This window comes from Diceros bicornis, chromosome 6 (genome assembly GCF_020826845.1).
Source record: "Diceros bicornis minor isolate mBicDic1 chromosome 6, mDicBic1.mat.cur, whole genome shotgun sequence".
Taxonomy (NCBI): domain Eukaryota; kingdom Metazoa; phylum Chordata; class Mammalia; order Perissodactyla; family Rhinocerotidae; genus Diceros; species Diceros bicornis.
In genome coordinates, this window is record NC_080745.1 from 85910014 (window position 1) to 85926215 (window position 16202).

At 41.8% G+C, this 16202-nt stretch overlaps 1 protein-coding gene across 3 annotated transcripts in view; it reads left to right on the forward strand.

The window, feature by feature from the left end:
* The window catches only part of ACADSB (acyl-CoA dehydrogenase short/branched chain), a 49800-nt gene that overhangs the window by 15960 nt on the left and 17638 nt on the right, over positions 1–16202 (forward strand). For 2 of the 3 annotated variants that reach the window (XM_058544195.1, XM_058544194.1), the window contains exons 2-3: positions 14952–15111; positions 15298–15398. In XM_058544195.1, coding sequence (XP_058400178.1) covers positions 14952–15111; positions 15298–15398 — 261 coding nt within the window. Of the gene's footprint in view, positions 1–13269; positions 13341–14951; positions 15112–15297; positions 15399–16202 lie in introns of those variants that run through there. The other variant, XM_058544196.1, reaches the window with a different exon arrangement.

Consider the following 16202-nt stretch of genomic DNA (forward strand, 5'->3'; position numbering starts at 1 on the left):
TTTTATTTTCCTCTCTCAACCAGGCGGTACAGACAGAGATCTGTGAGAGCTGGATCTAGCAAGAATTCTCACCCTTTGCTAGCTTCTGCCGGTTTTCCCGGAATCCCAACTGCAGGCTCTGGTAACTACCAGAATTTCGCAAGGTTTTCCATTAATTTTAATTTTAGTTTCTCCTTGGCTGTTTAAGGGAATAATATAGCAGTGTACCACAAAATCCCTCAGAGTCCCATCAACCCCAGGAGGGATCCATATGGGGGCCCTCCTTTGGGCATAGATATGGGGGCATTCAAATTGCTGTTGAAGGATTTGCATAAGACCTTTGAGGACTGTCATTTTCCAGTGTCTCAGTTGAGACATTGATCTCTGGGCGAGTGTTTTGATGATGGACCTCTTGGAGGGTGTAATGGGGGAGGCCCAGTGTTATTTTAGGTTTCTGGCCTTGGAGCTGTTGCAACTGTAAGGCTAATAGCTGGGTGGACTTTTGATTATCGTCTTGTTCCAAAGTCCTTACAAAGTGCTTAGCTATGGTCACAAGTTCAGTCAGACCAGTGGCCTCCCATCCTGTTTTCTGCCTTTTTGTCAATCCACTGATCTCAGGAGATAATCCATTTACAAATAGGGCAGCTAGAGCAGGTTGGATAACATCATTTATTGTATGGAACCCAGAATGCCGTAGGAAGAGAGCTTCCAGGTGGGCTTTCAACTCTGCCACAGATTCATCTTTCATTTGTTTGCGTGTTTGAATAAAAGACCAATCAGTGGGGGCAGGGAAGACTCTAGCAATTGCTTTTAAAAGATTGGTTGCTATTTTGTGATATTTTTCTGGTCCATGAGCAGACCATGTTGAAGATCAAGGCTCCGAATATCATCCTCAGGTTTATGCGTTCTACTTCCTGCATTCATTTTTGGCTTTACCAGGTCCCACCAGCATGTGTATAAGCTGATAAAGATCTGGCAGCTTGAGGTCACAGTCCCTGATGAGGACTCTAAGTTCTTTGGAAAACTTTTGGGGATCCTCCCTGGGTTTGAGAAATTCTTTAACTATAGCCTTTAGTTCAGTCTTTGACCAAGGAGTGAAAGATACCTGAAGAGGATTGCCTACAGCCTCGGGTGGTCTTACTTTAAAAGGTAACTGTTTAGTATTTTCTTCAGAGTGGAAAGGCAGTTCAGATAGAGAATTAGGAGAACTTGAGTACTCAGGTAAAGAAGGATAGAGGAGAACAGTAGGAGTGACATCAGTCTTCTTGTCTTTTGTTTTAGGTACCTCTTGTGTCTTTAATTTTTCATTAGCCTTTTGCAATGGATGTTTCAGTGAAGCTATTTTGGAATCTTGAAGGCTTTTGGAAGCTTCTACATACCAATTAAAATAGGTATCCCATTCTGTTTGATTTGGGAACCCTTGCTTTCAAGTGCACCTCTTAAATGAACAATCTTGTCTACTTGGAACATTCTCCATAATGGTCACTGTAATTCTAGGCTGTCCTTAGTAAGATTTTGCCATTTTTTAGATGTCTACAGCTCCCAGGACTGTAATTCTTAGACATAAAATAAGCAAGTGTGCTAGAAGGTGGTGCTCTCAACTCTTTGGAATTTAAGGATCCCATTTCCTTAAGCCTTGGGTCTCTCAGAACCAAATTAACACCTAAGAGAGATCTGTCTCTGGGTTGGGGATTATGTAGTGTTTTACAGTGTACCTCGTTGCACAGAAATTTTCTTGAGGTTGGTGGTTGACATAGTGCCAATCTAACCCATTCTGTGACCAACTTATCCTAACACCAGAGTCTTAGAGTTAGGTGGCAAGGGCTCTAATAGCTTTTAAGTACTTGTTCTGTGCCCACCAATTTTGTGACTTTTGGCTTTCGAGATTCCCATTAGCAATAGCCTTTACCTCGTGTGCACATTAACACATGAGCAGTTAATGAGATATTACTGTGGACTGGCCAAGAGAAGGCCTTGTGCGCACCACCAGCAATTCCCATTGTGGGACAGGGGACTGGGGAAAGGACTGAATCAGCAGACCCCAACAAATGAGGACTGTGGACTGGGATTCCAATCAAATGGGGAACTGTGCACTGAACCTAGGGTTAGGGGCTTTGGTTCCAGGTGGAATCATCTGCTAGCTCAAGGTGACCTGCCCTAGATTGGAAAGCCAATTAGATCGGGAGCTTGTTGCAAAGAGATCTGAGCTCAGAACTGAGAGGAACTTACCCACGGCCCTCGGAAACAGTGAGAAAGACAGAGAACTCAAAGGGTTTGTGGGTACCAGCGCCTGGTTTTCTCGTTGTTCCTGAAGCTGTCAGAAGTTTTCTTCAGATCCCACCACTGCCACCAAATCTGTTTTTTTTTTTGTGAGGAAGATCAGCCTTGAGCTAACATCTGTGCTAATCCTCCTCTTTTCTCTCAGCTAACATCTATTGCCAATTCTCCTCCTTTTTTTGTTTTCCCCAAAACCCCAGTAGATAGTTGTACGTCATAGTTGCACATCCTTCTAGTTGCTGTATGTGGGACGCGGCCTCAGCAAGGCCGGAGAAGCGGTGCGTCGGTGCGCACCCGGGATCCGAACCCGGGCCGCCAGTAGCGGAGCATGCACACTTAACCGCTAAGCCACGGTGCCGGCCCCCCAAATCTGTTAAAAAACAAAATTCAACTGAGTAAACGTTAAAGATCTTATTGGCTTTGTCCAATGATTCATGAGCCAGGAAGCATCCCATCTAGCAGGCAGAAAGGAGCTCTGAGGAGCTGTACCAAATGAAAGACTTTTAGAGGCAGAAAGGAGCAAGACAAGGAAGTTGTACTAGCAAAAAGTGGATTGGTTGAGGCAAGGTCACCTTTCTTTAGGAGACAGCAGGGGTTTATCAGGCAGATTACCTCACTAGTGCTGACAAGGTAATTCCAAATTGACTGGTGCAAGATTCTATTCCTGAGAGAGGCTGAAACTGTCATTAGTTAGGTATTAAGTTTCGATTTGGTGAGGTGGCACTTAGCATAAGTAACTTCATTTTGGGCCTGTTATCTCTTTTTTAACAGTTGTAAGAGGGATGGGGTTTTTACTCTCCAACGTCATGCATGTAAACTACAGATTCCAGCCCAGGCTACACATTAGAATCATTTGCAGGAGCTTTTTAGAAATACAGAAGCTCAGTCTTCATTCTGAGTCTGTTGAATCAGAGTCTTAATTGGTGGGGCAAAATCTCTCTTTTTTCCTATAAGCTCCCCAAGCGATCTGGGTATGTAGCCAAGAGTGGCAACTCCTAGTTTAAATCTCAGGGGCACTTGTTTCAAAGACTCTAAGAGTCCTTGGTAAATATTCCCAGAATAAACCGGTTTCCTTAGTTTAATTATGTGTCACTATATTTGGCAGTTAGATTCTTTTTTTTTTTTTGCTGAGGAAGGTTCACCCTGAGCTAACATCTGTGCCAGTCTTCCTGTATTTTGTATGTGGGTCACCACCACAGCATGGCTGCTGATGAGTGGTATAGGTCCACACTCAGGACCCAAACCTGGGCCGCCAAAGCAGAGCATGTGGAACTTAACCACTAGTCCACGGGGCCAGCCCCTGGCAGTTAGATTCTTAGGAAAGCCATAAAGTTGTTCTGTAGTGTGATGCTGAGCATGTTATCCAAAGTCTACATCTAACGTTTTAAAGGCAAACCTACTTTGACAACCCAAATAATACGTGGTTTAGGCAATTATACATACTTTTAAAAAGTCTTAACATTAAAATTTTTATTATTAAATATTTCTAATATATAGGAAAGTGCAGGAAATAGTATAACTGGCACGCATAGACACACAGACCTCTTTTGCTACATTTTTTTTTTTTAAGAAATAAAGCAATTCTGACACAAACTCTGCACTTTCACCCTCTCTGCGGAGATAACCACAATCCTGAAGCTGCTGTGTATGCTTCCTGTTCATGTTTTTAAACTTTTACTTCATCTGTTTGTATCCATAAGAATATATACTGTCATTTGGTGTATTTTTGTTTTGTTTTGTTTTTGTGAGGAAGATCAGCCCTGAGCTGACATCCATGCCGATCTTCCATGCCATGAAGACTGGCCCTGGGCTAACATCCGTGCTCACCTTCCTCCACTTTATGTGGGACGCTGCCGTAGCATGGCCTGACAAGCGGTGCATCGGTGCGGTGCGTGCCTAGGATCCGAACCCCGGGCCGCCAGCAGCAGAGCGCACGTACTTAACCGCTACACCACGGAGCTGGCCCCTCACTTGGTGTATTTTTAAAGTGTACATAAATGCTATCATCCTGAACAAATCCTTTTGCAAGTTGCTTTTTTTTTTTTACTCAATATTATATTTTCAAACTTTCCTAACCCTTAAGGGTCAGGTGGGGAGTGGGGGAGAGAAGCAAGAGCAGGAGACTGAGAAAGATTGGTCAGGGAAGAATGAGAAGAAAATGAGAGGAGAGCCAAGCATCATGGGAATATGAGATAAGAGCATTTGGAGGGAGGAGGGTGTGCTCAACTGAACCGAATCTGCTGAGGGTAATTAAGTTGAAGCCTGAAAAGCGTGGAGATGTTTGGTGACCTTGTAGGGAGGAGATTCTGGTGATTGGTGGGGGGCAAAGCCATGTTGGGGTGAGCTAAGGAGTGAATGGGGAGTGAGGAGGTAGAGGCAGCAAGTCAGGCAACTCTTTGGTGATGTTTGGCCGTGTAGGGGAGGAGAGAGAGTGGGTGGTAGCTGGAGGTGGATGCAAGGTTCAAAGATGGTTAACGTGGTAAGAATTAGAGCAGGGAGAAATGGGAAAAACATGAGAAGACAAAAGTGATGCCTAAGGATCCTACAAAGATAGGAAGAACGGGATTCAGAGAAGAGGTGGAGGGACATCCATGAAGATATAATGTACAGCATAGGGAATTTGGTCAATAATATTATAATAACTTTGTATTGTGACAGATGGTAACTAGACATATTGTGGTGATCATTTCATAATGTGTAAAAACATGGAATAGTGATTTGGTGATGTTGTACACCAAAAACTAATATAATATTGTATGTCAATTATACTTCAATTAAAAAAAACTTAATATTACATCATGAGCAGTTTCCCCTATCACAAAAAGAGAGGTACATTTACATTGTAAGAGGAGGGAAGAAGGAAAAGATGGGTGCAGATGCAGGGCAATGTATGGGTTTGGTGGTAAAAAGTTGAGGTAGTTCCCATTTGTCGGCATTTATTTTCTCTGGTAAAAGTAGACGTCATAAGCTGGCAGTAAGGGGTGAAGGTTTGAGGAGACTGTGGGGTTTGAGATACTCACTGTGGGGATGGGAAAGGGACTAAATTGAAGTTAGAGACTATGAATTTACAGTTGAATGAGGCCACCTGTTTGTGTGTCTTCTGACTGTGCTAGGCTCCCTGGATGCAGGCACCAAAAAGGTAGATTGTGACGAGATTTTCACATGTTGAGGTATATGGGGTAACTCTTCGGGTTCAAAACTGATTCGGCTTGAACTAAAGAAGCCTGACTTCATGTCCTATCAAACATACATTGTACATCTACTTTAACTGTAAGAGTAAAGAATGTACTCCCTGAAGATAAAAATGCATACTTTCCCTCCCACGCCCTATTGGTAACGCCCTTATTAGTCCCTTTCCTCACATCAGGGTCATGCTGACCTGCTAATTTGCAACTAAACACCTCTTTAAAAAATTGATGAAAATGTATCCTGGTTGTGTTTAATGTATGTTCTTTGTTCTAAAAAGATATAAGACTGTACTGAAAACCATGCTTCTCTGGAATGCTTTCTGAGGCCTTCCCGGGTTATAATCCTCAGTCTGGCTCAAGGAAACTCACCTTATTTCCCTTATCTATAGAATGGTTATTGGTTGTTTTGCTTTGACATTTCGATTCATTCATGGTTAGGGTTTTGATTGGGAAGTTCAGGAAAATAGATAGGACTACAAAGAGGCAGCATGAGGGAATTTTGGAGGTGATGGAACTGTTCTGTGAGGAGCTAGTGGTGGATACATGACTCTCTACATTTGTCAAAACCATACACCACAATATGTAAACTATATATTGTTGATGCAAAATAACCAATGACCATTCTATAGATAAGAGAAGATAAGAGAAATAGGTGAGTTTACTTGAGCCAGAGTGAGGATTATAACCCGGGAAGGCCTTAGAAAGCGTTCTGGAGAAGCATGGTTTTCAGTACAGTCTTATATCTTTTTAACAGAGAACATACTTAAACACACCCAGGATACATTTTCATCAAAATTTCAAAGATATTTAGTTGCAAATTACCAGGTCATTGTGACTGTGATATCAGGAAAGGGACTAATCCAGGTGTTACCAACAGGGTGTAGGAGGGGAAGTATGCATTCTTATCTTTTTTTTTTTTTTTTGTGAGGAAGATCAGCCCTGAGCTAACATCCATGCTAATCCTCTTTTTGCTGAGGAAGACCAGCTCTGAGCTAACATCTATTGCCAATCCTCCTCCTTTTTTCTCCCCAAAGCCCCAGTAGATAGTTGCATGTCATAGTTGCACATCCTTCTAGTTGCTGTGTGTGGGACGCGGCCTCAGCAGCGGTGTGTCAGTGCGCGCCCGGGATCCGGGCCCGGGCCGCCAGCGGCGGAGCGCGGCACTTAACCGCCAAGCCACGGGGCCGGCCCTGCATTCTTATCTTAAGAGAGTGTATTCCTTAATGGTTAAGCAGATGTACAATGTATGTTTGATAGGCCATAAGTCAGGCTCTTTAGTTCAAGCCGAATCAGTTTTGAACCTGGATAGTTACCCCATATACCTCGGTAGGTGAAGGTCTCTTGTCAGTATGTATAGATTTAAACAGAGGGCACAGCGGAAAGCTGGCATGCAGGCTGGGGCGCGTGTAACTCTGTTACGAGTTATGGTATTGCCATGCATAATGCATACGTAGTTTGGTCTTCCTCTGAGGTTCTTGGCTCACAGTTTTTAAAACTCCTAGAATTTCCTGAGCAGTAAGAGCCATGGGGCATCTTTTGTTGTATGTTTGGTCTCTTGTCCTCAGTTCCTGAAATCCCTCCAGAACCACAAGGTGCAGTGGCTGTCTTGCTATCTATAACAAATCCCTTTCAACCACACTTAAGTTTATGTTAATGAGGTAACTTTTGGAAAGCACTTGAGAATGGGGGCTGGTTGCCAGGGGAACCAGTTATGTCTTTAGAGGGTTGGAACTTCCAATCCCATCCCTCAACCTCCTGGGAGGGGAGAGGTGCTAGAGATTGAATCAGTCCTCAATGGCCAATGATTTAATCAGTCGTGTCTGTGTAATGAAGCCTCCATAAAAACCCAAAGGACAGGGTTTGGAGAGCTTCCAGGTTGGTGAGGACGTGAAATTCTCCCAGAAATTCAGGGAGAAGGCAAGGAAGCTTCAAGCCCTTTCCCCATATCTTGCTCTGTGCATCTCTTCCATCTGGCTGTTCTTGAGTTATATCCTTTTATAATAGACCAGTAATCCAGTAAGTAAAATGTTCCTTTGAGCTCAATGAGCCACTCTAGCAAATTAAACTAACCCAAGGAGGGGGTGGTGGGAACCTCCAATCTATAGGCAGTGGGGTCAGAAGCACAGGTGACAATCTGGACTTGGGATTGGTGCCTGAAGGGGTTGGGGTGGAGCAGTCTTATAGGACTGAGCCCTTAACCTGTGGGATCTGACACAATGATAATGTCAGAATTGAACTGAATTGTAGGATGCCCAGCCAATGTTGGAGAATTAGTTGTTGGTGTGGGAGAAACCCCCACACATTGGAATTGGTCCTGTTAACGCACATAATCCATAATCAATCTATAACTCAGAATTGGGATGAGTTTATTATGAGCCAGGTTTGAGGACTATAGCCCAGGGCCTTCCTCCCCAAGGAAGGAAGGGCATCAAAGAATGGGGTGTACAGAGCGGTTATATACCATCTTGGAACAAAGAGCACACATCACATATGACGGGAATATCTCTTTTACTACTGTCACGAGATGCTGAGCTAGAGCAGCAGGTCAGTGGTCAGCAAGCAGGTCAATGCTCACAGGTGAGCACAGCAGGTCTGTAATTAATCCTTAGTTCCCAGGAAGAGATGCTTATCCTTAAGGAAATGCTGATATGGGGGGAAGCTACATCCATATCTTTAAGGGCATCCTTCTTGTCTTTGGGATGTGGGGGATCAGAATTAGCCACCCAAAATGTGTCTTTTTGCCTTGATTATTTTTAAGGACAAAAGACTGAAAGACACTTTGGCCTTCCCCCTAACTGCCTAAAAGAATTTAAGACAGAAGGCCTGTTCCAGGAAGGAGCTAATACCATGAGATATAACTATAGTATAATGTAAAATAGGTGTGATAAGAAAGGCACCAACAAGCCCATCTTATGGAAATTCTGTCTCTCGGGCTGCATTCTCAGACATTTGCTTTTCCATCTCCATGTGAATTGCCTTCCTCCCCTCTGAAATCCCAAACCCCCACCCCCAACATCCTGCTTGGTCTTTAACTGAAGATAGTATCTAAGATGAGAACCTCCGCTGTTCTGGCGAGCTACCCCGTTCTTCCTGGGTCTGTCCCATGTATACACGTTATTAAACTTTGTTTTATTTTCTCCTGCTAACCTGCCTTTTCAATTATTTGGCCAGCTATAAGAACCTTAAGGGAAAGGGACAGGCCAGGGGCGGGTAGGATTCTCCCTCTTCCCCTGCAGGGATGTAGTAAATGTTTAAAGCAGATGTACAATGCCTGCTCCACAGGCCACAACAGGCCCTTTTGGAAAAACAAGGTCAGGCCGAATTAGTTTTAAACCAAATGGCTTCCTCAAATACTCCAATATATCCTATTGCTTTTCATTTATTTATCAGTTCCAGAATCATTATGACTGAATCACACAACCACACTGAAGGAGGTGGGGAAGAAAGAAGTTTCAGAAACAGTCTTTTGACTGGAGCTACTTGTTAGGCTAAAGACAAAAAGAAGTGTACACAAGCACTGTACTTGGATAAATTTGTTTCTCATAGGGGTATGGGTTAGGAGTTCTGAAACTACATTATGTATGTACTAGGTTTGAATAAGTAAATTCATCCTAGATCATGGGAGCCAGGTTCTCACTGTCAGAAGTTACCAATAAGAAAAGGAGAAGGCTGGGGCAGTGGCGTAGCAGTTAAGGTTGCATGCTCCGCTTCCGAGGCCCGGGGTTCACAGGTTTGGATCCGGGCTGCATACCAATGCACCGCTTGTCAAGCCATGCTGTGGTGGTGCCCCATATAAAGTAGAGGAAGATGGGCACGGATGTTAGCCCAGGGCCAATCTTCCTCAGCAAAAAGAGGAGGATTAGTATCGGATGTTAGTTCAGGGCTAATCTTCCTTACAAAAAAAAAAAAAAGGAGAAGGCTAACATGAACTGTGTGAGCTCTGTGGTGCTGGAATGGAATCAAAATATGAAAAAAATACACATGTACACTCATACTCATGCACACCTGCAGGAAAAAGAGCCAGAAGGGCACATTTGGTGGGAACCAATGCATATAGGGATTTAAGGTGAAGCACTCTTGGGTTACATCAAAACATTTCCTTTGGAAAAGTCTAAGTAGGTCTTTAAAGGTTAGCACAACTTCTCCCACATGTTGTTCTTTGCCTTTCATACATTGTAAAGGCTTCTAGATTTGAGACACTGTAAGAATGTTTGGAATAATACTTCATTACGCTGGAGCATATCGGAGAAGAATTATGACTAACATAATGGCTAAACTTAATGAGGCTAGCAAAAGATTGACCAGAATATTCAGCAGTCAGGGGTTCTTAACCATTTTTGTGCCATGGAGGAAAGGTATACAGTGATGTAGTAAAGTTTATAGACCTTTTCTCAAAATGTTTTAAAATGCGTAAAATAAAATATATAGGATTTATAAAGGAAATAAATTATAATAAAAGTTATAAAAATATAGTGATATAGTAATATGTGATTCTTAAATAAGATCTGGCAGCATTTCGAATAACTACTGTAATTTTGAAGTAGTGATGAGCACCAACAATATTTCAAGATATTTGCACCAACTGTTATGTGATATAAAAATATCTGTGATTTCTTTTGGTGACAGAGTCACAGATAATTCCTAATATTACTGTAACTTGTTGCCTACGTTCATAATTGAAGGAGTTAGAAGTTAGAGGTTAGTAAAATAAAGATATAATTTTTCCCCCATCCAAGTTCATGGAATTCATTGTTCTGTTCACAGAAATCTAAGACTCGGGGTTTGATCATCAGTACTTCTAAGTGCAACAGGACTCTGGTCAGTTGAGTAGGAAAAGATCAGACTCAAGCTCTGAAAAGCATTTGGCAAGGCATAAATAACCATTATTCCATTCAAGTAGCAATTGCTGCTCTATACAAAAAAATGTGATGATGTGGTGCAATGGGTTATAACTGTGGAAAATCATTTTGATGGAGTGGACACCAAAGCTGCAGAGGCTGAGGTCAACACTGAAGGGCAGGGCACAGTTGAAAATCATCATCGAAATCTTGGGCTGTACGGTTAAAGGAAACATTTCCTTTATTAAAGACTGTCATATTAAAGGGAAATTTTTTTCTGCCAAAACGGATAGGTAATATCTCAGTGCTTTAGTTAAAAATGGATTCCATTCACTTGGCATATAGCCATTGTATCTTATGATGAGCGTCTTCAATAATCTGACCCTACATTTGTATACCACTTTGTTGGGGTGGGGGGAAATCCCCTTTCTTCCCTTCTTGTGTTCTTATGGCTGGACTAAAATAAAATTGACACAAGACTAGATTAACAGGAGAAAAACCCAGTTTAATATGTATGTATTGGAGATCATAAAGAAATGATGCTCGGAGAGTGAACAAAGTAGGCAGCATATATAACATTACACAAAGAAACAGTAAATTTGTGAAAAATTGACAGGACAAAGAAACTTAGATTTGGGGTATGTAATTAGTGAGGAATTTAAGCAGAGTTTAGGCTTGAGGAAGGAAATTGGGAAGGTTTGTTTATGCAGGCTTCTTGGCCCTGAATCCCCTAGCTCTGGTGATAAGCATGCAGGGAGAGCACCTTTCACGTGGGAGATGTGTTTCCTGCTTTCCCGGGGAACAGAGACAGGAGGGTCAGAATGCCCTTTTTGCTTCTCAAGTAACTTTAATTCAAAATAATCAATATGCTATTGTGGGATATTTTGGGGTGGCCTGCTGTGGGCCCCAACAACTTCACACTTTTTAAAATGCATTTGCCTCTGTTATCTCATCTTGCGAATCTAAAAGAATTGCTGTGTTGAACAGTAATATACTTTGTCAGTAGCAATATTGGGACTAAGGAGGTCACAGTTGTATCTGCGGGGAAAAAATGAGTATTATTGTAAGACCCACTGGCTTCTTAAGTTTCTCAATGGTGGGCTTTCTGTTAAAGATAAACTTAGGTAGAAAGGTGATATATTGATATTGACTAAGACACAAAGAATTCTGTAGTGGGTTTAGTGAAGTAAATAGTCTCCCCTAGAAATAAGAAATGTGGGCAATGTATTGCAGTTTTTGAAATATAATAGGCAAGTTTCAAGATCATTTTGTGGAAGACTAGTTGGCTCATGCTTTCATTCATTTAAGTATATATTGAGGGTCCCATCCATGACTTCACCACCAGCCGTTGCGCAAAATTGCACCTGCACTTACCTCTCCTCCTTTTCCCCAGTTCTTCCTTCTTTCTTTGTGCCTGCTGCTGCTCAGCAACACTCCTCTCCTTTCTGAGCCGCTCTGCACTTCCATTTCTTACCTCACTTCTCCTTGCCCTTCTTTTTAATTCTTCGCACCTGTTTCATCACGAAGAAGACAATACTTTATGTATCCCCCTTCCTTCTTTCTAGTCCAAAGTTTTCCTGTCCCAACTGTGTCTTTTAAGAGAAAAAAATGTTCCATGCAACTCTGCCCTAAATTTGTTACTGCACAAAATTGGAGTTCTCACGATGTACGTGAACAAACCAATTAATTATGGCATCAGCCTTTGGGAAAGAAATCAGCTTTATTCTGCAAGATGGATCTGCAGGAAGGCGGGGCTTGTGCCCTCATATCTATCTCCCCAATTCAGGATTTGGGGTGAAATTTAAGAGGTTAGGGAGAACAAGCTGGCACAAGGAAATGCTGGCAGGAGGAGTTTTGATTGATGGGCTTTAAGTATTTATGGTAAGGTTCTAAACATTTATGATAAGGTTCTAAACTTGTATGGTAAGATTTTAAACATTTATGGTAAGGTAGGGGAGGAACGAATGACGGACTCCCTGCTTCTGATAAGAGTCCAGCTTTTGAATTCCGATCACGTCTCGGTCCATTGGTTCTGTGGGGAGGAGAATCTTTGGTTCTGTGGTCATTTTGTAACCGGAGTGAAGAGTCCAATTGCCCAGGTTCTTGGTCAGCCTAAGAGAGGAATTCAGACACCGACACAACGGCAACAGCAAGCAAGCAAAGATTTACTAGAGGAAAGGTCAGATACACTCCAAGTGAGCAGCTGGCAGTGCCAGAGAACGCATCTGCCCCATTTCTTGGGTTAGTTTTATTTTCGTTTGGGCTGTTTTGAAGGTAATTAGCATTATCTCATCATCCACCAATAACCGTCTTTCCTCCATCCACACGTCGGGAGGGGGAGTTCTTGACCTTCTAGGGGAATCTCCGAAACTGTCATGGCAGTCATCCCCTGTGGAAGGGGGACTAATGCATATGGAATTTGTATGTAAATTCAAGAAAGGACACTGTCCTCTAGAGGTGTATAGTAGAAAGCTTTGTATGTGTTGTTTGTGCACTTATTATCTTTATCTTCGTGGTTGAAGGTCTCAGACTCCAGTGGCGGTGCCAGGTGGGTCTTAGTTCCCCTTTATCTGTATCTTGTGGGATGCCAGCAAGATGCTTCTTTGATGTAGCGAGGTCTCCAGCTGTGATTCCCTGCTCGTGTCTGGATGCCAGCAAGACGCTCCACTGATGCGGCAAGGTCTCTAGCTATGATCCCCCGCTCATGTCTACCTAGCTACCTATCTCAATTTCAGATCAAGATTTCTTCTTCTGCGTGTGCTCTGGCTATGTGACTTTGCAAATTTTCTGAAGAGCAATTCTTAATTGCTCTGCTGATAAGATGGTGTCAGTTGAACTGCTCCTGGAGGGCCCACTGTTACAAATTCTCTGTCTCCTAATTCTGAAAAGAAAACAAAAGAAAATTAACTAGAAAAATTGAGACATATACATTTTTCTTCTGTCTGGCCAATGTTTCTTTTTCCCAGGTGAATCCAGAGCTGAATACCTGTACTCCTAGGCACATAACTGCAAAAATTGACTGATATATAGGAAAGATTTAACAACGATTTCAAACATGGTGACTCTTGTTTCTTTTTTCTCTTTTTATCAATAATCTATTCAGTGTATAATCAAAAGTATTGAGAAACTATATTGCAGTGTGTTACTACATTTGCTTTTTAATCCTGCAAAGCTTGGCTTTGTATCTTGCCTGTTCCATGAAATGTATCCTGTTGCCCTAATGCACCATAAACTTCTCAGAAGCTGCTGAACTTTCTATTTCCCCTTGAACCTTCTGTGTGCTCTCAAGCGTTTGGCAGATACTGAATACAGTCTCTCTTAATTTTTGTTGAATAAAAGGAAGCACTAATTCTTTTTTTAACAGCTTTATTGAGGTATAATTTACAAACCATAAAATTCACTCTTTTTAAGTGTATAATGCAGTAATTTTTCATAAATTTACACTTGTGCCACCATCACCACAATCCAGTTCTGGAACATTTCCATCACCCTAAAAAGATAATCGTGCACTTTTGTAATCACTCCTCATTCTTACCCTCTAGTGCCAGCTGCAGGCCACCACTGCTCTACTTTCTGTCTCTATGGATTTGCCTATTCTGGAAATTTCATGTAAATAGTATCGTATAATATGTGATCTTGTGGCTGGCCTCTTTAACTTAGCATGTTTTTAGATTTGGGAAAAGACTAATTCCTTATTTGTTTCCCCTGTACTAGAGTTTAACAAAATAAATTGGAAAGATATAACAAGCATTTAAAATTGGATAGTCTCTTTTTTTCAACAAAATTATAACAAATCCAGTGCTGAGTGGAATCAGCAAGTTGAAGGGTTTGGGACACTGCGACAGGGAGACACACTAATGGAAGAAAAGCGAGGCCGCAGTTTGACTATGTTTCCATGACTTCTGCTGTGACCTCCACTGCTGTCTTCTTAGGAGTTGTAGTAGAAATAGTACCCTTTATTGATCTCTTACTGTATGGTAGATACTACATAAACCCTTATGTAGATTGTCGCATTAATCCTCACAAAACTCCAAGAGGTTGTTATCCACTTTTTACAGGGAAGGAGACTAAGACTGGTTTTAACTGAGAGGTTAAAAATCACTTGCCCGAGATCACATAGTTAGTAAATATCAAATGCTAGAGTTAGAGACTAGTTCTTTCAGACTCCAGAGCCTGTTTTCTTAACCCTGTGCCGCACTGTCTCTTACTGATGCGAAACTGAAAAAGCAAAACTAGCCACAGAAACCAGAAAAGCACGGTTGCCCCCTCAGTTGTCCCTGTGCCCTCACGTATTCCTGCCCCGGGAGAGAGTGAGCTTTACGCTGGTCTGTCATAGTGCTGTCTTCAGGTTTCCCTACCCGAAAAGTCAGTGAAATGCGAAGTTTTAAGAATGAGTTCCATCTAGAAAGTTCTGTTTCCTTGAAGGTAAAAGTTAATTATCTGGGAAATTTGTTTCTTTTGAACAGCTCATTGCCGGATAAAGGAGATACATATTAACAAACCAATTTGTGTTTTTTTTCACAAGACAGTGAATTTTAAAATGTGCCAGGTTAAGCTCCCTTTTGGTGATACAAGATAGAAGAATGGGTTATAAAGTTTTTCCCAAAGAAACTGATGTTCACATACTTTTGTGTGTGTGTTCCCTGTTCAATGCGGACTCTTCCTATAGCTAAGAAGAAACTTCCTGACTTGCCTGTCTTCTTGGAAAACGCCTCCTTGCATCCCAAAATCTTCCCAGTCAGAAGCTCTACTCAATATAACAAATAATGGACTCCCCTGCGCCCCCCTGCAAATATTCACGGATCAGGAGACGATGATAAAGAGCACAGGTGAGTAAACTTCTCAATTTTACCTCATTTTCCTCTGGTCTTGAGTTGGGTCTACAATATGAAATTATGTGACATATGACATGATTAGGGGATATGTTCATCTAAGTTTGTGAATGGGATTTTTTTACATTAATTTAAAAAATTTTTTTGAAAATAAAGACTTATGAGTATTTTTTTTTCCTACAGTTAAAAAATTTGCCGAGGAACAAATTGCTCCTTTGGTTTCAACAATGGATGAAAATGCAAAAATGGAAAAATCAGTAATACAAGGATTATTTCAACAAGGGGTATATAATTCATAATTCTTCCAATTTCAAATTTTTATAAATACCTTACAGTGTTAAAATGTATGCTTACTTTTAAATTTAGGAACTGTGTGATACCATAATGAACTCTTCACTTCCTAGTCAAAATTATCTGTGTTCTCTTCTACATTGAGATACTAGTTAAAGATTTTTTTAAATTATCATTCTAAATTAGAAATACTGTGCTTTTTAAGTAAAAGGTTAGAAACAAGAGTAACTTCTTTAGACCAGTGGTACTCGACCAAGGGCTATTTTGTCCTCCAGGAGACCTTTTTGGTTGTCATAACTTTGGGGTGCTACTGGCACCTAGTGGGATAGAGGCCAGCAGTGCTGCTAAACATGCTTCAGTGCGCAGGACAGCCTGCCACGCCACCACTTACCCAGCTTGATAGTGCCGAGGTTAAGAAACAGTACCTCAGTCAGTGAAACGTCATAGTAGAGCATGTATTCCTCCAGAATCCTCCCTGTGGACGTGGGGAACTTAGAGCAGAGGCGATACCTGAATTCCACATTAACCAGGGCAGCCGATTTCCAACTTTTCGAGTCACACAGGCCTTTATCGGAAGCACAATCTGTATAACAGATAAGAGTAGAACTCCTCTGGCTGTGGGTGGAGGGGGAGGAGGGCTCCGAGGAGAACATTTTCAAAGTCACTGCGCTTACTCTTCGTCTCTGCCTTCTCCATAGGTGTAACGTGATCCTTATGTTTTATTTTGAATACTGAGGATATCCCAGAACTAATAGCTCCTATTCAGAGCCATTGGCTTACATCTTAACTGTTATCCT